This window comes from Cricetulus griseus, chromosome 2 (genome assembly GCF_003668045.3).
Source record: "Cricetulus griseus strain 17A/GY chromosome 2, alternate assembly CriGri-PICRH-1.0, whole genome shotgun sequence".
NCBI lineage: Eukaryota > Metazoa > Chordata > Mammalia > Rodentia > Cricetidae > Cricetulus > Cricetulus griseus.
The window spans coordinates 269,954,841-269,977,845 of NC_048595.1; the positions used below are offsets into that span (position 1 = coordinate 269,954,841).

General features: G+C 39.5%; 1 protein-coding gene across 1 annotated transcript in view; it reads left to right on the forward strand.

The window, feature by feature from the left end:
• Pex7 (peroxisomal biogenesis factor 7) overlaps positions 1-21,857 on the forward strand; it is a 65,545-nt gene extending 43,688 nt beyond the window's left edge. Inside the window, 2 exon segments of the mRNA NM_001244853.1 lie at positions 9,721-9,820; positions 21,383-21,857. Coding sequence (NP_001231782.1) covers positions 9,721-9,820; positions 21,383-21,451 — 169 coding nt within the window. The 3' untranslated portion in view covers positions 21,452-21,857.
• The last annotated feature ends 1,148 nt before the right edge of the window (positions 21,858-23,005 follow it).

A 23,005-nucleotide genomic window follows, 5' to 3' on the forward strand; every position in this document is an offset into this window, starting at 1 on the left:
TCTTTGATGGAGCATGAGTGGAGATAAGTGTAGCCATTCTGGGAGTGTACATGCTGAAATATCCACCATAGCTGATATTACAAATATTTCTCTTCCTATTGCAGAGGACTGAGGGAAGTAATCCAAGTATTTCTTTTGTTATTAAAAATGCCATTTGCAATTTGAAGATAAATTATTGTCTGCTGGCATATTGCTTTGTTTGTTTTCTGTTTATTTAGCCTGTGAAATTTACCACATTTAACAATATTTTTAAAATACATTTTAGTTTCCCAACAAATTTAAATTTTGTGTGTGTGTGTGTGTGTGTGTGTGTGTGTGTGTGTGTGTGTGTGTGTTTTAACTCTCCTAGCTCCTGTTTCCCTCGAGGTTAAGAAAATTGAAGCTTCAGAACTAGGGGATTGCATAGCATACCTGTCATCCCAGCTCATAGGAAATGGGGGATAGCATAGCATACTTGTCATCCCAGCTCATAGGAAATGGGGCATAGCATAGCATTCCTGTCATCCCAGTGCACAGGAAGAAGCTAAGGCAGGAGGATCAGGAGTTTAAGGCTAGCCTTGGATGCATAGTCAGCTCAAGGCTACCCTGGGCTACATGAAACCTTGTCTTAAAAAACTGAAGAGGGGGTTGGAGAGATGGCTCAGTGGTTAAGAGCACTGACCTTCCAGAGGTCCTGAGTTCAATTCCCAGCAACCACATGGAGGCTCACAACCACCTTGAATGAGATCTGGTGCCCTCTGCTGGCATGCAGGCAGAAGACTGTATGAATAATAAATAAAATCTTAAAAAAAAAAAAAAAACTGAAGGGAAAGAATAGTAGAAGAGAAAAAAACTAGAAGCTGTACTTCTCTTGGCCACTGTCCCATTTATTGCTCAGAATTACGGTCCTCACTTAACTTTTACCCCAGTGTTTCTCTTTTTTTTTTTTTTGTAATTTTTTTATTAGTTCAAATTAGGAACAAGCTTGCTTCACATGTCAATCCCTCCTCCCTCTCCCTCCCCTTCCCCTAGCCCTCCCCCAACCTCCCACCTGCCCCCCACCCATCCATCCTCCACTCCATAGGCTGGGTAGGGTCCTCGACAGGGGCTCCCCAAAGTCCACCACATCATTCTGGGCCTGACCTAGGCCCTCCCCCATGTGTCCAGGCCGAGACGTGAGATGGGCTCTCAAAGTCCCTTCTTACACCAGGGAAAAATACTAATCCACTACCAGGGGCCCCCTAGAGTGCAGAAGCCTCCTCATTGACATCCATGTTCAGGGGTCTGGATCAGTCCCTTGCTGGCCTCCCAGGCAACAGTCTGGGGTTGTTCAGCCAGCTGTGTCTGTGGGTTTCACCAGCCTGGTACTGACCTCTTTGATCTTCATTCCTCCTTCTCTGCAACTAGGTTCCAGAGTTCAGTTCAGTGTATATGTGTGGGTGTCTGCCTCTGTGTCCATCAGCCACTGGATGAGGGCTCTAGGATGGCATAAAAAGTAGTCATCAGTCTCATCACAGGGGAAGGGTATTTAGGCTATCCCCTCCACTATTGCCTAGATTGTCAGTTTGTGTCATCCTTGTAGATCTCTGGAAATCTCCCTAGTACCAGATCTATCCTCGGACCTATAATGGCTCCCTCTGATATGGTATCTCTCATCCTGCTGTCCTCTATTCCTCCCCCAACTCAACATTTCTGCTACTCCATTTCCTCCTCTCCCCTCCTTTTCTCCTCCTCTCATTCTGGTAGCTCCCTCTCCCCTACTCTCATGCTCCCAATTAGCTCAGGAGATCCTGCCCCTTCCCATTCCTGGGTTCCATGCTAGAGTCCTTCTTGTTTCCTAGTTTCTTTGGTGAAGAGGACTGTAGGCTGGTAATCCTTTGCTCTATGTCTAAAATTCATATATGAGTGAGTACATACCATGTTTGTCTTTTTGTGACTGGGTTACCTCACTCAAGATATTTTCTTCTAGTTCCATCCATTTGCCTGCAAATTTCAAGATTCCATTGCTTTTTTTGCTGAGTAGTACTCCATTGTATAAATGTACTACATTTTCTCTATCCATTCTTCAGTTGAGGGGCATCAAGGTTGCTTCCAGGTTCTGGCTATTACAAACAATGCTGCTATGAACATGGTTGAACATATGTACTTGTATGAATGTGAATTATTTGGGTCAATGCCCAAGAGAGGAATTGTCTGGATCTTGAGGTAGACTGATTCCCATTTTTCTGAGCAACCGCCATACTGATTTCCAAAGTGGTCTTACAAGTTTGCACTCCCACCAGCAATGGAGGAGTGTTCCTTTTTCTCCATATCCTCTCCAGTATAGTTTGTCATTTGGTGTTTTTTTATTTTAGCTATTCTGGCTGGTGTAAGATGGTGTCTCACAGTTTTGAATTTCATCTCTCTGATGGCTAAGGATTTTGAGTACTTTCTTAAGTCTTTCAGCCATTTCAGATTCCTCTGTTGAGAATTCTCTATTTAGTTCTTCACCCCACTTTTTAATTTCATTGTTTGGTGTTTTGGTGGGTAGCTTCTTGAGTTCATTGTATATTTTGGAAATCAGCTCCTGTCAGATGTAGGGTTGGTGAAGATCTTTTCCTATTGTGTGGGCTGTCAATTTGCCTTACTAACTGTGTCCTTTGACTTACAGAAGCTTCTCAGTTTCAGGAGGTCCATTTTTAAATGCAGATCTCAATGTCTGTGCTACTGGTATAATGTTCAGGAGGTGGTCTCCTGTGCCTGTTCGTTCAAGGGTATCTCCCACTTTCTCTTCTAGACGATTCAGTGTGGCTGGATTTATGTTGAGATCCTTGATCCATTTGCACTTAAGTTTTGGGCATGGTGACAGATATGGATCTATCTGCAATCTTCTGCATGCCCGAATCCAGTTGTGCCAGCACCATTTGTTTAAGATGCTATCTTTTTTCCATTGTATACATTTAGCATCTTTGTAAAAAATGGTATTCATAGATGTGTGGGTTAATATCAGGGTTTTCAGTTCGATTCTCTCTATTTTTGTGCCAATACCAAACTGTTTTCAGAACTATGGCTCTATAATAGAGCTTGAAGTCGGGGATGGTGATGCCTCCAGAAGACCCTTTATTGTACAGAGTTGTTTTGGCTATTCTGGGTTTTTTGTTTTTTCATATAAAGTTGAGTATTGTTCTTTCAAGGTCTGTGAAGAACTGTGTTGGGATTTTGATGGGGATTGCATTGAATCTGTAGGTAACTTTTGGCAAGATTGCCATTTTTACTATGTTGATTCTACCAATCCAAGAGCATGAGAGATCTTTCCATTTTCTGGTATCTTCTTTAACTTCTTTCTTTAAAGACTCAAAGTTCTTACTGTACAGGTTTTCAATTTTTTGGTTAGAGTTACCCCAAAATATTTTATGTTCCTTGTGGAAATTGTGAAGGGTGATGTTTCTCTGATTTCTTTCTCATTGGATTTATTATCATCTGTATATAGTAGGGCTACTGATTTTTTTTTGAGTTAATTTTGTATACTGCTACTTTGCTGAAGGTGTTTATCAGCTGTAGGAGTTCCCTGGTAGAGTTTTTCGGGTCACTTACATAGACTATCATATCATCTGCAAATAGTGAAAGTTTGACTTCTTCCTTTCCAATTTGTATCCCTTTGATCTCCTTTTCTTGTCTTTATTGCTCTAGCTAGAACTTCAAGGACAATATTGAAGATATATGGAGAGAGTGGACAGCCTTGTCTTGTTCCTGATTTTAGAGCAATCGCTTTGAGTTTCTCTCCATTTAGTTTGATGTTGACTGTTGGTTTGATGTATATTGCTTTTATCATGTTTAGATATGTTCCTGTTATTCCTGTTCTCTCCAAGATCTTTATCATGAAGGGATGTTGGATTTTGCCAAAGGCTTTTTCAATATCTAGTGAGATGATCATGTGGTTTTTCTTTTTCAGTTTGTTTATATGGTGGATTATATTGATGGATTTTCATATGTTGAACCATCCTTGCATCCCTGGGATAAAGCCTACTTGATCATAGTGGATGATTTTTCTGATGTGTTCTTGGATTCGTTTTGCCAATATCTTGTTGAGTATTTTTGCATCGATGTTCATGAGGGATATTGGTCTGTAGTTTTCTTTTTTAGTTGTATCTTTGTGTGGCTTGGGTATCAAAGTGATTGTAGCATCATAAAAAGAGTTTGGCAATGTCCCTCTGCTTCTATTGTGTGGAACAATTTGAGGAGTACTGGTATTAGCTCTTGTTTGAAATTTTGGTAGAATTCTGCAGTGAAGCCATCTGGCCCTGGGCTTTTTTTGGTTGGGAGGCTTTTGATGACTGCTTCCATTTCATTAAGGGGCTATAGGTCAAATTAAACTACTTATCTGTTCTTGGCTTAATTTTGGTAAGTGATATCTATCCAGAAAATTGTCCATTTCCTTTAGATTTTCGAATTTTGTGGAGTACAGGTTTTCAAAGTATGACCTGATGATTCTCTGGATTTCCTCAGTGTCTCTTGTTATATCTCCCTTTTCGTTTCTGATTTTGTTAATTAGCGTGCTCTCTCTCTGCCTTTTGGTTACTTTGGATAGAGGTTTGTCTATCCTGTTGATCTTCCAAAGAAACAACTCTTTGTTTCATTGATTCTTTGTAATGTTTTCCTAATTTCTACTTTATTGACTTCAGCCCTCAGTTTGATTATTTCCTGGCATCTACTCCTCCTTGGTGAGTTTGCTTCTTTTTGCTCTAAAGTTTTCAGTTGTTCTGTCAATTTTCTAGTGTGACCATTCTCCAGTTTCTTCATGTGGGCTATAAACTTTTCTCTTTGCACTGCTTTCAGAGTGTCCCATAAGTTTGGGTATGTTGTGTCTACATTCTCATTAAATTCTAGGAAGTCTTTAATTTCTTTTTTTATTTCTTCCTCAACTCAGGAATGGTGCAATTGGGTGTTATTCAGTTTCCATGAGTTTGTAGGTTTTCTGCAATTTGTATTGCTGTTGAATTCTAACTTTAAAGCATGGTGATCAGGGGGTTATTTCAATTCTTTTGTATCTGTGGAGGTTTGCTTTGTTGCCAACTATATGGTCAATTTTAGCGAAGGTTCCATGTGGTGCTGAGAAGAAGGTATATTCTTTTGTGTTTGGATGGAATGTTATATAGATATCTGTTAAACCAAGTTGGGTCATAACTTCTGTTAGATCCTTTGTTTCTTTGTTAAGTTTCTGCCTGGTGGTCCTGTCTAGTGGTGAAATCGGGGTGTTGAAGTGTGTGTGGTTTTATGTGTGATTTGAGCTTTAGTAATGTTTCTTTTACAAATGTGGGTGCCTTTGTATTTGGGGCATAGATGTTCAGGATTGAGATTTCATCTTGGTATATTTTTCCTGTGATAAGTACGAAATGCCCTTCTTCATCTCTTTTGATTGATTATAGTTTGAAGTCTAATTTGTTATATATTAGGATTGCTACATCAGCTTGTTTCTTGGGCCCATTTGATTGGAAAATCTTTTCCCAACTTTTTACTCTGAGATAACGCCTGTCTTTGAAGTTCAGGTGTGTTTCTTCTATACAGCAGAAGGATGGATTCTGTCTTCGTATCCATTCTGTTTGCCTGTATCTTTTTATAGGCAGGTTAAGATCATTGACATTGAGGGATATTAATGTCCATTGATTGTTGGTTCTTGCTTGTTTTGGATTTATTGTTGGTGGTGTCATTGTGTGTGGATTTCACCCTCCCGTTTCTTTTCGTGTTTGGTAAAATTGGATTATCTATTGCCTATGTTTTTGTGAGTGTAGTTATCTTCATTGGGTTGGAGTTTTCTCTCCAGAACTTTCTGTAGTGCTAGATTTGTGGATATGTATCATTTAAGTCTGGTTTTTGTCATGGAATATCTTGTTTTCTCCATCTATAGTGTGATTGAAAGTTTTGCTGGGTCCAGTACTCTGGATTGGCATCCATGCTCCCTTAGTGTTTGTAGGATATCTATCCAGGACCTTCTGGCTTTCAAAGTTTCCATTGAGAAGTCGGGAGTGATTCTGATAGGTCTGCCTTTATATGTTACTTGGCCTTTTTTCCTTTGCTGCTCTTAATATTTTCTCTTTATTCTGTAGCTATGGTATTTTGATTATTATGTGTCGAGGGGACTTCTTTCTATGGTCCAGTCTGTTTGGTGTTCTGTAAGCTTCTTGTACTTTTCATAGGCATATCCTTCTGTAGGTTGGGGAGGTTTTCTTCTATGATTTTTTGAATATGTTTTCTGTACCTTTGAGCTGTATTTCCTCACCTTCTTCTATACCTATTATTCTTAGGTTCGGCCTTTTCACAGTGTCCCATATTTCCTGGATATTTTCTGTTAGGGATTTGTTGGACTTGAGACTTTCTTTGGTCGATGACTGTATATCCATTAGGGAGTCTTCAACAACTGAGATTCTCTCTTCCATCTCTTGAATTCTATTGCTTATACTCACATCTTTAGTTCCCAATTGTTTATCCAGCCTTTCTATTTCCAGCATCCCCTGATTCTGTGTTTTCGTTATTGTTTCTATTTCAGCTTTCATGCCTTGAACTGTTGCGAGTGCCTGCTTCACTTGTTTGGCTGTTTTTCTTGGCTTTCTTTAGATTCTTTAAGAGATTTGTTTATTTCTTGAATTTTTTGGTTTATCTTTTCATCCACTTCATGTAATTTTTGCTTGTTTTTTCTTCTATTTCTTTAAGGGATTTTCTTGTTTCCTCTTTAAAGGTCTCTATCATCTTCCTAAGATAATTTTTGAGGTCTATCTCTTCTTCATTCTCTGTGTTGGGCTTTTCAGATTTTGCTGGGGTGGAGTCCCTAGATTCTGGTGGTGTCATATTGGTCTTTCTGTTGTTGAGTGTGTTCTTATTCAGTCTTCTTCCCATGGGTGCAGCTGGGGTCTCTCTATCTCCTCTTGTCACCTGGTGGTATGTGTGGGCAAGACTTCAATGTCTGCAGCTCTGGATGGTCTTGCCTCTCCTGGTAGTCTCCTCACTTGGTAAGGGTAGGGCTGGCGGTGGCGGAAAGGGGAAGGAAGAGTGAGGTTTGTCCAGACTCCAGGAGCTCCTCCCTGCCTAGGCGGGTCCACTCTAAGCAGGCCCAGGCCCAGAGAGATCCTGGGTGAATGGGAAGTTGAGTAGGAATAGGACAGGATCTGAGGGTACACTCACCTCAGTAGGAGTCAGGCCAGTGGAGGAGTGGGAAGGAAGAGTGAGGTGTGTCCAGACTCAGGGAGATCCTCCCTGACTGGGCGGGTCTACTCCAAGCAGACACAGGCCCAGAGAGATCCACAGTAGGTGTCAGGCTGGCTGAGTACCCCAGTGTTTCTCATGTATGTTCTTGCGATTTTTTTTGGTGGTGGCTTGCTTATTTTGGTGTTTTATTTAGGGCTTTTAGTTTTTTTAAAATTTAAGGAACTTTTTTTTTTGGTTTTTCCAGACAGAGTTTCTCTCTCTGGCTCCTTATATTAGAAGTTTTCAAAAATAATAAAAAGCAACAGGTTCCCAGAATGCAATTTCTGTTATTGCTGCTATGAGCCAATTGAAGTAATGCTGCATGGCAGTGAGAGAAGGCTTCATGAAAATGAAAATATCCAATAAGAACACGTGTATGGAGCCATCCAAACAAGTGTGAGGAGGCTGCAAGACTTTAATGGAGTCAATTCAGTTATGCTCACTGTGCAAATGGCCTTAAAGGCCTCTGAGTCCTAAACCTAGTCACACCCACCATAACTGCAGAAATACCTATCAAGTATCTGTCTGAATTTATTAAAAAATGAAACAAAATATATTAAGAGTTCTGCAATTTTGCTGGGCATTGGTGGTGCACGCCTTTAATTCCAGCACTCAGGAGGCAGAGGCAGGTGGATCTCTGTGAGTTTGAGACCAGCCTGGTCTACAGAGCGAGTTCCAGGACAGCCTCCAAAGCCACAGAGAAACCCTGACTCAAAAAAATATATATATATATATATATATATATATATATATATATATATATATGAGTTAGAGTGCTGAATACCTAGATTATGTCAGTTGACCACTGAAGATCCTTTGGGCAATGCCATTGACTGACAAGTGGAAGCTGGTGACATATCTCTCTGTACCAAAGAGGTCTTAGTAACATTTTTCATTATGTAAACATAGTCTTGTCTATGATTTTCCAAAGGAGAGTTTCTTTCTGAGTGATCGATGAACACTATGCTTGTAGATGCAAGTCCAGGACCTGATGATGTGGTCTGTTCCTGTGGCTGCTAGGAAGCCTAACATTCTGAAGTTCTGCCCTGTCAAGTACATACGATTTCATGGGATCTGTTGTTATTTATTAATCTCATTGAAGGGTCCAGCATACTTTCCTAACTTTAATTTTCCCTTAACTCATTTTTGTCATGCTACATGCATATTTTAAAAACCATTATGAATGGTTGGAACATTGGGGATATATGCAAAAGCATCTGATTATTGTTTCAAGTAATGCAAATCAATGTGTAACTAGTTTTTAGAAACAAAGCTGTACAATTACTTTTGCTTATATAAACATCATTAAGATTCAGAAAATTGGATCTTGGTGCAGTTCACTGTCTAGGAACAAGTATGCAAAAACAAGAAAACTATCATTAGCATTTCTGAGGTCTGTGGCTTATACCCTTAATTTATTTTGAAAAAGTACATTTTCAAAAGTAAAATTCTCTCCGTAAATATTCTCTAGCTCTCAGTAATCAGATAAATGAGCTATTTGTTCAATATCTGTCTGGTACCCACACAGGAGATTATCCATAGCAACAGTCCTTTTCAAAACTTAATAGGACCAGCGCTGTGTTTATTAGGGAAATAATACCACCAGGTTAAACAAACTGTGACTGTTGGTTCCGTATGTTTGCTCTCTTTCAGAGGGACCAGCCCAACCTTCAGCGTGTTCCATGTTATACATCATTAGAAAGCTGAATTGGGAGATGATTCCTAGGATTCTGAATGTGCTGTTTTTATAGCATGTTTAGAATAAATAGAAAGATATTAAGCCTTAGAAAGCTTAGGTACTATTTTATGTATTGAAAATAGAGCAAAATTTTCTGAACAACAGAAATCAGAGCTGTATTATGGTAAATATTGTCATTCTCAGTTTATAAAGGAGAAGTAGAATATAAAATATTAGCTTGACTCTGGAAATGACATTGATGGGGAAATCTCTAAGAAAGGCTATGCCTGAAAAGAGAGTTTTAGCATTTATAGTGGTGTTCACAAGAGAACAGATCCATTTAAAGAAATTGAATTGCTGTTGAAATGTAAATTAAACCTAAGTGCTTTTCATGCTACTTGTTAAGAAATGAAATAGAATTTAAAAGTCACAAAATGTTAAGAGTTCATCTGATCCAATATTCTTGTTTTCCACACATGATTGCTTTTAGGAACCTATGAAAGAAAGCAGCATCTCCCATCCCAAATGCCCTTGTAGAGCTTAACAATTCATTTTCTAAACAGAAACTTTCTAAGCTTCCATTTTACAATCTATCAGAATGAGAACACAGTAATTTTCTTAAAAACTGGGCAGATTGGTAATTCTGTTTTGTTCTTTGATCTAATAGAATGAAATACAGGCTTCCCTTATTAGATGTTTTATGTAAATCAATAGTGGGCCTGCATTTGTCAATTAGTTGAGCTTGTTGTGATAAAAATGTTTTCTATGCCATATATCTACTTGTTAATAGAAGCATTTTAGACTTACTTTTTCTTTTTCTCTCCTCTCTCTTCTTACTGTCACAGATTCTGGAATTTTTCAAAGCCTGATCCGCTTCTAGAAACAGTGGAACATCACACAGAGTTTACTTGTGGCTTAGATCTCAGTCTCCAGAGCCCCACTGAGGTAATGGGTACAATTTCATGGTTTTTCTATCTGCACAATTAACAACTAGCTCTCCATGTGTAATGTGTGGCCCTCAGGGTGTCTTCATGTGGAACATGTGGCCCTGAGTGTCTCCAGGTGGAACACATGGCCCTTGGTGTGGCTCCATGTGGCCCTTAGGGAGCACTCACTCAACTAGCCTGACCTTTGCATGTAAGTGAGTGCTGAAAGGGCGAGGCCTCGAGTGTGCAGAAAAGTGACTCAAAGCTCTCCTCTTAAAAGCTTGCCAAGCCATTTTGAGGTGTTTTGTCATCGTTTAATTGTCATAGGTACTCTGTCTTGTTGTCATTGATGATCTTAGATAATTAAATGTGGGGAGGGAAAGTTTGACTTCTCTGACCGAAAAAGGAACCTCTCAAAATTCCATGTTTAAAGTGCTGCAGACTTTCTTTGGCCTTTCCTGAGGCAGGAGGGAAGGGAAAGATGAAAGAGGGAGGATGCTCTATCCCCAGAGCTTGCCAGGAGTATGGGGCCTGTAGTCCTGACCTCAGCACTAAGCAGTCATACAACTGGCAGGTGGCTCTTTTTGGACTGTCACCTTCATCTCCACATTCTAGGCCCAATGAAAGGCTTCAAATAGAGAACAAAGCAGAAGAGAAGTTCTGTTTTAGTCAATAAACATTGTATTTTTCCTCTTCTGTCCTCTTGAGAACTTGAGGTATTTTTTCAGAGTTCATTAAAAATCATACTGTTTTAATGTGAGAAATTGTAAAATCAGGTGGGGAAGCACTCACATGCTAAGGAGTAAGGAGCTTGATAGCACAGGTTTGGAGGATGCAAACAAGAAAATGTGATATGTGGGGCTCAAGGCTGATTGAAGAGTTTGGCTTCTGTGTTAAATTTTAAAGTTAAAAAGAAAATCTCAATTTTCACTACTATATACTCAACTTCAAGTAAGCACACAGCCTTATTTTATTTTAGGAATAATGACATGATTCTAAGCTTAAAATACTCCCAATAAACTTCTAAACATTTAAGTTACCACTAAAATAATTGTTTTAAACTGACTTAACAACCTATCAAAAAAAGAAAATGGAAAGAAATTGTCTTTAGTGCAAATATAACATGCCTTAAATGACCTAGTTCCTTTTCTGAGAAATAGTTATTATTGGTATTTTTAAAGAAGGTAATTGCAATTACTTGCTATTCTAATTTTGAAAAGGCTGTAATATACCATTGAAACAAGGTAAAACCAAAGGATCAGGTTCAAAAGTACATTAATTAACTATCTGTTGTTACATAGTTTTATTACCTGTTCTTTTTGAGACCCAGGCCAGGACTGTGGTAGCACTTGCAGCTCTTCCATGTCTTTGGTTGTGGTGGCTCCTCACACCTCCCTAAAAAATATCTAGTGTTTCCTAGATTTTCCCTATACCAGGTTATTAAAAGTGAGTGACAAGAGGTTTATTTATCAACCACCACAGTAAGGGATTTTATTGCAAAGCTATCTGTTTGTCTGTAGCCTGGCAATTGATATGTGTCAATAATCTTTGATTAACCAAATTCCATTTATGTTAAGGAAGTGTAGTTGTTGTTGAAAGCAGCTACAAGTGGAGGAGCAGAGATCTTTAACTTGTAACCCAGATATGAGACCCTAGAAACTGGAGTACCTGTTCTTCCCTCCACCCCCATTTTAACAGTTCTCTTTCTGGTTAAACTACTCTAGAGTTAATGGCTTAAAACAATTGTTCTATTTGCTTGCAGGTTTGTGTGTCAGCAGTTTGGGCCCATCAGTTTTTGTGTTGGTCTCACCTGGGCCTCACATGGTTCCTGACAGCTGGCAATTTAAGTAGAGCAGGTTGACCTGTGGTGACCTTATTCACATCTGTCTGGCAGTGCCAGTTGCCATCTGGGCCATGAGTCCTTTGGAGAAGCCCAGCTTCATCTAGCCATAGTGTGCTTCCAAGACAGCAAGTGCAAAAGCTGCAAAGCATCTTGGGACTAGCCTCGGAAGTCACATGCCACTCCTTGTGGAGCTGGAAACAATTTGTAGTTATGTAAAATTTGCCATGTTCACCATTCTTGAGAGTTTTGATGTCTTTTAATTATCCTTCTTATAATGTGTGGTGAAATTCATTGATTGTAAATCAGTGCAATTTTGTTCTTTGTTCATATTTTATTCTCTTAGAAAATGCCACTCACCTCTTAGTGTCTTTCCATAGCTACTCAAACCCTCTCTGTCTTGTGATCTGAACAAGGATGGGACCTTACTGATTGTTCTCTCAGGACTGTATGAGTCATATTTAAAATCCATGTTCTTTTTAGTGTCTCCATTCTTAAAGATCTGAAAAAATAGGTCCAAAGATGTTCTTACACCACCTTTCTTCTTGGCAGAATGTAAGATCTTCTCTTTAAAGGCTTCAAACCTGACAAATAAATGTCGAGGGTCGATCTTTAAGGACAAGTGCTGAGAAATATGCTTGTGTCTTCCCTTGTTAACTAGCTTAGTTACCTTAACTTAAGACATTTTTCTTTGATATTTTTCTGTCTGATCATGATTCACACAGTCCTGTATTTTCTCTTTTCTTCCTTTATCCTTATTATGTCTAAATGGGAGAGCCCTTTTCTGTTGTTAGGTCTGTGATACTTTGCCTGTAATATGCCTACTTATATAACTGAAATTCTTTTTATGTATTAATTTATCTTTAGAACTCCTGACTTGGTGCTCTGCAGCATCAGTCCTGGTCTTTTGAATGCTCAATTGATGCTTTCACAGAGTGTAAGCCAGGTACACTCTTGCTTACACATTTCTTCCACAATTCTTTGTCTCATCAGGATATTTTAACATGGACAGTTCTATTTGGAAGACTGTCTGTGGTCTTTAGAGAGAACTGTTAAATAAATATTGGGGTTTTAGGGGCTAGAGAGATGGCTCAGGGGTTAAGAGCACTGACTGTTCTTCCAGAGGTCCTGAGTTCAATTCCTAGCAACCACATGGTGGCTGACAACCATCTGTAATGGGATCTGGTGCCCTCTTCTGTCATGCACTGTATACATGATAAATAAATTATATATATATATATATGAAGAAATTTAAGCTTTTAATTTGAATATAATCTTTCTAGTTTAAAAAATGCATTTTCATCTCACTAGCATGAGGTTCAGAATTTGATCTTCCAAACCAAGAAGCAAACACGTTAAAAACAGGACCTAGGTGTTTGTGACTTGTGTCTGTACTATCAGCACTTCAGAGGTAGAGATACCAAGATAAGGGTTGTTCCTTGAACTTGGAGGCCCATGTCTTTCATGTGAGTTATACTGGACAAGTGTCAGTTATCTACCATGGCAGTCATGTGACTAGCTCCCCGACTTTGCTTACCAGGATTTTATACTGGCCATGCTTAGCTTTGTAGTCTGTTATCCAGTCAGCTTTTACGCCTTCCTGGAACCCCCAGTTTGTACAGCTTGAGGTTGCTGATGTTCTAGTCAGTGTCTGTGTCATGAGTGATTTGGGAATATAGGAAGCAGATGGCACAGATCTGTCCTGTTGGACCTGTCTCCATACTTCAAAATCCAGTAAACACTGAACATTGGCTAGAGCTAAGAGTGGACGTCAAGTAGCTTGCTAGAGCTGACAAGTTCTATGTCTATGTAGTGGTGAAAATGTGCTGGATAGATGGCTCCAGAGTTTGTCAAACATCCTGTTTAGATTTGTTAACTTGACACAGAATAGAGTCATCTGGGAAAAGCCTCTGATGAGAAAATGCCTCAGTCAGATTGCCTGTAGGACATCTTTTTGATTAATGATTGATATGACAGGGTCCAGCCCATTGTGTGCAGTGCCCCCCCTTAGTCAGGTGCTTCTGGGAGGTATATGACAGCAGGCTGCACCTGGGGCTGGCGGCTCATGCTTTTAATCTCAGCATTTGTGAGGCAGAGTCAGGTAGATCTCAGTGAGTTCAAGGCCAGCCTGGTCTACAAAGCAAGTACCAAGACAGTCTGCCACAGAGAAACCCTGTCTCGAAAAACCAAACCAAAAAAAAAAAAAAAAAAGAAAGAAAGAAAGAAAAGGAAAAAGACAAAAAGAAAGAAAGAAAGGTTGTGAAAGCCACTGGGAACAAGCCAACAAGCAGAATTTCTCCATGGTCTCTGCTTTAGTTCCTTCCTCCAGGTTCCTGCCTTTAGTTCCTACAATAACTTCCCTTTATGCTGGACTATAAGCCATAAGCTAAAATAAGTTCTTTCCTCCCTTTGGTTGCTTTTAGTCTGTGATTTATTACAGTAATAGTAAGTGGGGCAATACACCAGCTAATCTTAGTCCCTTCCCCCAGCTAGGGAGCTGGGCAACAGCAGCCCTGAACTACTTTTTGCTGGTTTCCCTTCAGCTTCTCACACCTTTCAGCCCTACTGTCACTCCTCTTTTGATACTGGATGCTCTTGCTTTTCTTAAATAGAGTAATCTTCATTATCCTGCCTCTTCATGTTCAGTCTTTCTCGTGGAGGCAGCTTCTACTCTGCTACCTTACTCACATCTGTCTTCCATCAGCTGCAGACACCTGTCCCAGGCGTTCCCATCTGATGTTTAGAGGCTACCAATTAATCTTCCTTTCTGTCTTTTTTGTTTTGTTCTGTTTTGGTTTTTTCAGAGATAGGGTCTCTCTCTTTCTCTCTCTCTCTCTTTCTCTCTCTCTCTCTCTCTCTCTCTCTCTCTCTCTCTCTCTCTCTCTCGTGTGTGTGTGTGTGTGTGTGTGTGTGTGTGTGTGTGTGTGTGTGTGTGTGTGTGTGTGTGTGGTCCTGTGGTCCTGGCTGTTCTGGAACTCAGTCTATAGACCAGGCTGGCCTCAGAGATTTGTCTGCCTCTGCCTCTGCCTCCAAAGTGCTGGAATTAAAGGCATGCACCACCACTGTTTTTAAATGTATATCCAGTTTTTTTAGGATCCTTCTAGAAACAGCCCTTCTCCAATAGTCACATTTTTTCTCTTCAATTATGATTTAAGTGTGATTTTCTCTTAAGAGCTTCATCTTGGAGCTATCATTTAATCTTGTGCTGGTTATTCTTGACTCATTTCTTCAATTGCCTTCACTGTGTAATCTGCCTGTGTGTCTTGCTTTTGCTCCAGAATTCCTAACCTGCTCAATTGATTGAACAGTCTGACTAGAAACCAAGAAGTCATCTGAATTTGCTTGTTTCTTTGCATCCCCTAAATTCATCTTGGCATCACATCTGTGATTTTACTTTACCTCTGAAGCATGCAGGATACTAGAAGGTGAAAATCCTACTACTTGACTCAGAAGGACTAACTGGCTCAGTGCTTATCTGCACTATTGGGAGTGTGTTACTTAATTTTCAGGCCCACACGTTAAAGTTGCCATTATGTCCGTCATCTTTGCCTAGAAACCTTCAATAGTCATCTTCAGAGCAGAATCTGTACTTTTAATCTTTGTTCCCAAGATTTGTTATAAACTGTGTTCCTTTCTAGTTTTGGTTCTTACTTTCCTATGCAGCCCTGTTGCAGACCAATTGTATTTTATTATTTGTTATTCCTGAATTCCCTCACTGCCCTCCACCTCTGCCTATAACTGAGTATCTTTGCCTTTCCCCATCTAGGATGATACTATCCTCTCCTCAGTTCTTCCCTCATTTACTTACTTACTTACTTACTTATTTTTGTTTTTTTCGAGACAGGGTTTCTCTGTATAGCTTTGGAACCTGTCCTGGAACTCACTCTGTAGATCAGGCTGGCCTTGAACTCACAGAGATCCACTTGCCTCTGCTTCTTGAGTGCTGGGATTAAAGGTGTGCACCACCAAGGCCCGGCTCCCTCCTTTGTTTTTAATTTAGAAATAATTGTTTTAAATTTTAAAAAAATATTTTGAGTATAAGCTACATGTTTTGAATGCTAGATGCTACTTAATAGAACAATGTAAAGTAATAGATATTTATGGTTATGTGTATTATATGAATAGATGGATGGATGTAGAGGAGTCTTGAAAGCATATTATCAACTCTTTACTTTTGCATAAATCCCATAAGGATGAACACGAGGCTCATGAGACTGAGTGTCTCAACTTACTCAATCTTGTGGGAAAGTGTTGAGGATTCCTGGAGAGCTGCTGTGCTTCCCTCTACACTGGAAGCCCTAAGAAGCCCTTGGTTCTATGATCAGCAAAGGAATGTAGCACAGCAGGATGCACTTGCCAGCAGAGTGGAAAAGAGCAGGCCAAGCAACTTCCCTCTTCCTCATCCTTTAACCTGGCTGCCTTTAACCTGGTGCATGCATTTAGGGTGGGTCTTCCTGTCTCAGAAAATCCTTCACAGGATTGTTGAGTGGCTACATGTTAACTGATTCCAGACCCCATCAAACTGACAAGCGAGATCATCACATGTGACAGTGACTGAGCTGTCTCTTCAAAATATGAAGTTGGCCATTAGGAATTTTTCCAAAACCCCTTTCTCTATATCTTTCTGTTAGTTCTCTTCATTCCTTCTAAGGAGGCCATGTGTCATGCAGATAATTACAGTAGATTCAGCAAGTTTTCCACGGGCAGAAGTAATTACCCACAAAATTGAAAGAAAATTGTATAGTGATAAATAGGAAATAGAAAGCTTGTCAGTAAAGTAAATCTCTTGATGAATCCCTGGTAATTCCTTATTACATGAATGGCCACATCACCTTATCTGAGATGAATTGCCATTATCAGTGGCATGTGAAAACATTTTTGGTAATTAATAAAATCAAAGATATAAATTCACCTTCTAGTGTTCATATTTGCAGTCTATCATTTTCAGTGTAGTTTCATTCTCTACAACCTTAATCTATAGCGCCATTAGTATTAAATGTGTCCTGATGGGGGTGTCCTTCTGTATACTGTGAAAATGTTTCTCTTATTGGTTGATAAATAAAGCTGTTTTGGCCAATGGACAGGCAGGATGTAGCCAGGCAGGAAAGTATAGGTGGAGCTACCAGACTAGGAGAATTCTGGGATGAGGAACACAGACAGAAGCTGCCACAGAGACACACATATCTACTGGGAAGGTAGTAAGCCCTGGCATTCTCTGATAAGATAAGGCCATGTAGAAATACATAGATTAATAGTTACGGATTAATAATTAAGAGAGAACTAATTAATAGTATGTCTAAGCCATCAGTGAAATAGTTTATAATTAGTATAAGCCTCAGTGTGTTTATTTGGCACTCAATGGCTGTGGGACCAGGTGGGACACAAACTTCTGTCAACATTGTCCTCTGGTTCTAATTATTTTATTTATTTAGTTAGTTATTTAAGTATGGATGTTTTGCCTGCATGTATGTCTGTGTACCACATGTGTGTATAGTGCCCACAGAGACCAGAAGACTGTGTCGGATTACTTGAGACTGGAGTTTTAGACAGTGGTGAGCTATGTGGTCCTGGGGATTGAACCTGGATCCTCTGGAAGAATAGCCAGTGCCATTACCTGATGAACTATTGTGCTAGCCTCTGTTCTCTGATATTTTATTTGATCTACCAAAGATGAGTTTTTGTCATAAATTCCTTATTGAACGCATTTGTTTCATTCATATCTTTGGGTCTGATAGGAAGCTCATTCTATCTGTAGTGATTTTATGATGTGTATGCCATAAGCTAGTGTTGATAAACAATTCATTTCTATTCAGATTTTCAATAATGCTTCATTCTGTGTTCTAAGGAAATTGTCCATTTAGTACAATAATGGGTATTTCTTACTTCTATAGCATATTGCATATTTTTTAAAATTAGAAATACCAGGGCCGGGCGGTGGTGGTGCATGCCTTTAATCCCAGCACTTGGGAGGCAGAGGTAGGCAGATCCTTGTGAGTTTGAGACCAGGGTGGTCTACAAGAGCTAGTTCAAGGACAGTTCCAAAGCCACAGAGAAACCCTGTCTCAAAAAACCAATAAATAAAGTAGATTCAATAAAATTAGAAATACCTATTTTAATGCATAAAAGTGAAAATGAGATCATTAAAGTGGAACTTACATGGCCTAGACCGTAAATCATTTAAATTATTTTCACTACCTTAGGAGGTTGCAGGTTTTGAAAATAATGGAAATGCATTGATTCTCTTCAAATTTTACATCAAGTACAGAAATGTAGCATTTTGACAAATCACCATTTTACCTCTAGTGTTGATATAGCAATTCCAAGTTCTTGTGTATTTGGGGCTCAGTTTAAAAGAAATTCACGAGCGCTAAGGGATGTCTTAAAGAATACATTTCCAGCCAGGCATTGGTAGCACATGCCTTTAATCCCAGCACTGGGGGGGGGGGGGGCGCGGCAGAGGCAGGTGGATCTCTGTGAGTTTGAGGCCAGCCTGGTCTCCAGAGTGAGTGCCAGGATAGGCTCCAAAGCTACACAGAGAAACCCTGTCTCGAACCCCCCCCCCCACACACACAAAAAAAAGAATACATTTCCATTTGAAAGCCATGGGCAGAGACTGTGGAACCTGGAGGCCCTTGACCTTCAGCATCCACGTGTACAATTCTCCTGTAAGGAAAGTGGGTTAAATGGAGACATGCCTTGGCAGCCAGCCCTCAAGAAACCCTGGAGCACGCGTGAACACACACACACACACACACACACACACACACACACACAGAGTCCTCACGTCCAAAAGTCAAGGTTTTCATCAGAAAATCAGTTGCTGACTCGGAGATGGAGGTTTGGCCCTTCCTTCAGTCTTCTTTATCCCCTGCCCAGACATTTCCCTTTTCCCACTGTCCCTGGCCCAGCAGACACTTACATGTGCTTCCTGGCTAACCCTCCATGTTAAGTACAACTTAGATAGTTTACCCTTACATGTGAATGCTGTTAGAACTAGTCAGTCCTCCAGCATGCATCCATGTTCTCTGGTTGGCATGAAGCACAAGTCTCATGATGTGCTCACCTCATCTGTCTGAAGCTGGTATTTCCTCTAGAGCAGATTTTGCTTTTTGCTAGTTTGGAGTTTGCTAAGTCATTATACATTTTATTTGGCACTATGAGTTAATCCACAAACCACCACAGGCCAGTTAGAAGCCAACAGAGCACAAGTGTTATTATATAATAAATCTCAAAAAGGTTAACAACATTAGCTTGTTGTAACTTAAATGATTGTTAGTAAAAGTTGTTACTATGGCTTAAACAGTTGATAGAGATTTCCCATGTCTTCAAGTGCCAGTCCTGGATTTAGTTTGTGCAGAATAGGAAGAAGACATGGAGACCTTGGTGTAGGAGTGCTTCAGGGAGGGCTTGAAAGACAGTCTAGCTGTATTGTGTCAGAACACCATCAGATTCATAATCCTTCTACCTCAGGGTTACAGCTCTCTTCCTTATCAAGCTTATGAAAATATCACATATATTGTTTCCCATTACATCAGTGGCATCCATTGCTACTTTTTCATCAAAGAGGGAAGAGAGTTCTTTCTAAGTATATAATAAATAATTCTGACAAAATTTGCAGTTGTTGGGAGGTAGTATATACTTTAACAATTTGTTTTTGTGTGAAACTGGGTTTTAGGTAGCCTGAGAGTTGGGTTTAAGCTCAGTTTGTAGCTGAGATGACCTTGAACTCTTGATCTCCTGCTTCCACATCCTGAGTGTGGAGAGCTGTCATTATAGATGTGAGCCTAGCCCCCAAATTTGAGTTTCTTTTAGTCAACAAAAAGTTTCTACAAATAAAGTTCTTTCAAAAGACTATGCCTTACCTAAGTACCAAAAACCCAGTTAAGGAAATTGTTATACATTGTGCTTTGTGTCTGAGGCTTTCAGTGCCAGCTGCTTATTAGACAGTTCTGCAGAGGACTTTGCCACACAGCTGGAAACTGGTCTTGACTTACAGTTTTGAGGTCAGGAGTTGAGAATCTTAAAATTGTTGATCCCTGCCTCCTGAGTTTGTACCCATCATGTTTCACTTCCTAATGTTTGAAACCTGTTGAGGACTTCAGTTTGAAGACTCTGGGCTATGTGTCAGCCCTAACTGATGCAGATCCTGGGACCTAGCCTTGAACAAGGCTAGGGTAATGGGACCAGCTCTAAGGCCCCATCTGGGGTAGACCTGTGCAGGTGGTATGCACACTGCCTTGGTCTCTGTGAGTTCACATGTGCACCAGGCCTGTCGTGTGTAGAAGACCTTGATTCCTTTGGTGTCCTCCATCCTCTCTGGCTCTTACACTCTTTCCACCTCCTCTTCTACAGAGTTCCCTGAGCCCTGAGGGGGCGGATATGATCCCTTTAGGACCCAGTGTTCTGTGATTTCTGTGATTTCTCCCTCTCTGCATAATGCCTTATCAAGAAGCTACCACAGTGGAGCAGAGTCAGTGGAGACTCAGGGGCTTGTTTATTCAGTAAAAGACTAGAATCTTAAATCTTATTTTTATGTTTCAATTTGTAGAACCTAGTAAATGGTTTAACTGACAGGAATGCCGTGCTTATTTCCATTAATTTGAATGACTATAATCTCTTATCATTAAAGTTTTTATCTTTTTTATACTGCTATTCAAGTATAGTTTTAAGAACATTTGCTTAGCTGGGCAGTGGTGGTGCACACCTTTAGTCCCAACACTTGGGAGGCAGAGGAAGGCAGATCTCAGTGAGTCCAGGCTGTTCTACAAAGCAAGTTCCAGGACAGCTGTGACTGTGTCTTAAAAGACCAAAAAAAAAAAAAAAAAAAAGAAGAAGAAGAAAAAAAAAAGAAAGAAAGAAAGAACATTTGCTCATTCAGTGGCCTTGACATTTGTTAATTATTATAAATGGTGACTAAGTAGGGAATTGGATTGAAGAAGAATGGATTGGGATTCAGGAACATAATTTATATATACCTTGTATTCAAAACCTAAGTCTCATTTCATTGAATCTTTTCTTTGTAATATAGTTGGTGTTTACCTGAGAGTCTCAACATTTGAAAACATACCTAGGAGTAAATTAATATTTGTATCCTACAGTGTCAAATCTGACTTTAAGGTTAGGCAAGCAATGATTGACAATTTGTCTTTTTGAGGGACTGTTTTTAGCAGAGTGTTTTAAGTGCTGGTTTCATCGCCTGACCTTCAGTTGGAATGCCATGGCTCTGTGAAGGCCATGTGCTTCGGTTCTCTAGAGTGTGTTCCAGACTAAGCTCAAATGAGCCATTTTGTGATGGAAAGAGCTATGCATTGTCCGTCTGTCCATCCACACCAGCTTATACCTTCAGACATGTATTCACATCTTTCTGGATATTGTTCCCACGACGCCTTATTGCTCTCTCCCTATGTCTTTACTGTCAGAAAAATGTTAACCTGTCTGTTGAGCAAATAGTCTCATTTCTCAGGCTAGAAGTACATCTTTTCAATCTTGTCTCAGGAGGCAAAGGATTATGTAGCTCTCCAGTGAGGAAGGGAATGTACAGGCAGCTTCAATCAGTTGGAAACAGTCCCCACAACATATTTTTAAAAGAGAAATAGCTTCCAGTAAGAAACATATCCCTGTTTATTTTATTTAAAATTGTGCTTATTGGCCTACATGCTAAGTGATCAAGGCTTGCATCTGCCGCTAGCTTTGAATTTGTTTACCTGCATGTTTTTTTCTGATTCTGCTTGTGTTTTGTAGGTAGCTGACTGCTCCTGGGATGAAACCATAAAGATCTATGACCCCGTTTGTCTCACAGTTCCTGGTTAAGATATGCTGCTCTGGTCTGAAGCTGGGATATTGGCTAATGAGCTACTTAACAAGAAAACATTAACTACTGAAAAGATAGAAATCAGGCCTTCATATGTACTGAGATTTAAGAATTTTCAAACTTATGTTGAAATAAGTTTTAAGGCAGCTGATAAAGACATTGTATCATATTGTAAGCCTGGTACACAAGCCATATTTTCTGTAATCCTAAAGAATAATTATTGTTATGACATATCTTGTAATGTCTATTAAAATGTTATCTCTGTATTGTAAAATGGACTAAAATATGGGAAGTTAGTAGATTACATGGACAGTAATATATTTCATTTTTAATTTGTCATTTTGGATGTAAAATATAACCACTTCTGTTGATAAGAATCAAAATAAACTATGTTTCTTGATCGTATATAATTTGTGACATCCTAATGCAGTTGCCTTGTAAAAATGTATTGTGTATATGGATCTAATTTTGTATTTAATGTAGATACAGCTGATGTTTATACATGATCTCTAATGTAGGTTTACATTATTTGGTAGTTATTTATTGAGCATTCACCATGTATCTGACATAAACACTGAGTGAAATTCTCTCAGGATAGTGATGCTATAAGCTGTAGAATACTGGGAGTTAAGTTTTAAATTTGTATTTAAATCCTTTTAGGTACTATACCCAGGACATTTCTTTCTCTTCCCACTTCTTCACTATCAAAACTTTTTTTCCAGGTGTGGCAGCACACACCTATTAATCCCAGGCTTTGGGGAACTGAAGCAGGAGGATTGCAAATCTTAGGCCAGCTTGGGCTACCTAATGAGACCTTGTCCATCCCCTATCCTTACCCCCTCCCAAATGCCCTGGTCCTAGTAAGTCATCTAGTTATTGCACTTTAAGTGGTTTTAAATTATAATTTAAGCCCTCTTGGATACCTCCCTTAATGAAAAAATTACAAATGGTGGAAAATGTTAAAGTGAAAAGTTAGTAAAAGAAAGCATTTGCAAAGCACTTATTTTATGTCAGATATGCCTTGTAGAAATGTGGGGTCTTAAGCTTCTGAGAATGTTAATTTTATTAAATATTTGTTTTGAGTGTGAATGTATGTGTGCATATGGGTGTCTTTTGAGTGTGGCAGTCAGAGGACAACTTTGGGGAGCAGGTTCTTACCTTTCACCATGTAGGTCTTGATGGAAGTCAGATTGTCAGGCTGGGTAACCGGCACATTTACTCTCTGATCTAGTTCATCAGCCCTTAAATTAGAAGAGGAAAAGATTCCCCATGCTTGTGGATTGTTGGAATTAATATTGTGAAGATGACCAACCTACCAAAAGCAGTTTACAGATTGAACTCAATACTAATCTAAATCCAGTGACATTCTTCACAGAAATAGGAAAAAAAGAACACAAAACAAAACAAACAAAAAGGCAAACAACGCTGAAGTTTATAGGGGAACATGAAAGACCCTGAACAGCCAAAGCAATCCTGAGCAAAAGGTACAGTGCTGGAGGGATTACCATACCAGGTCTCAAGCTATATTACAGAGCTGTAGTAATAAAAACAGC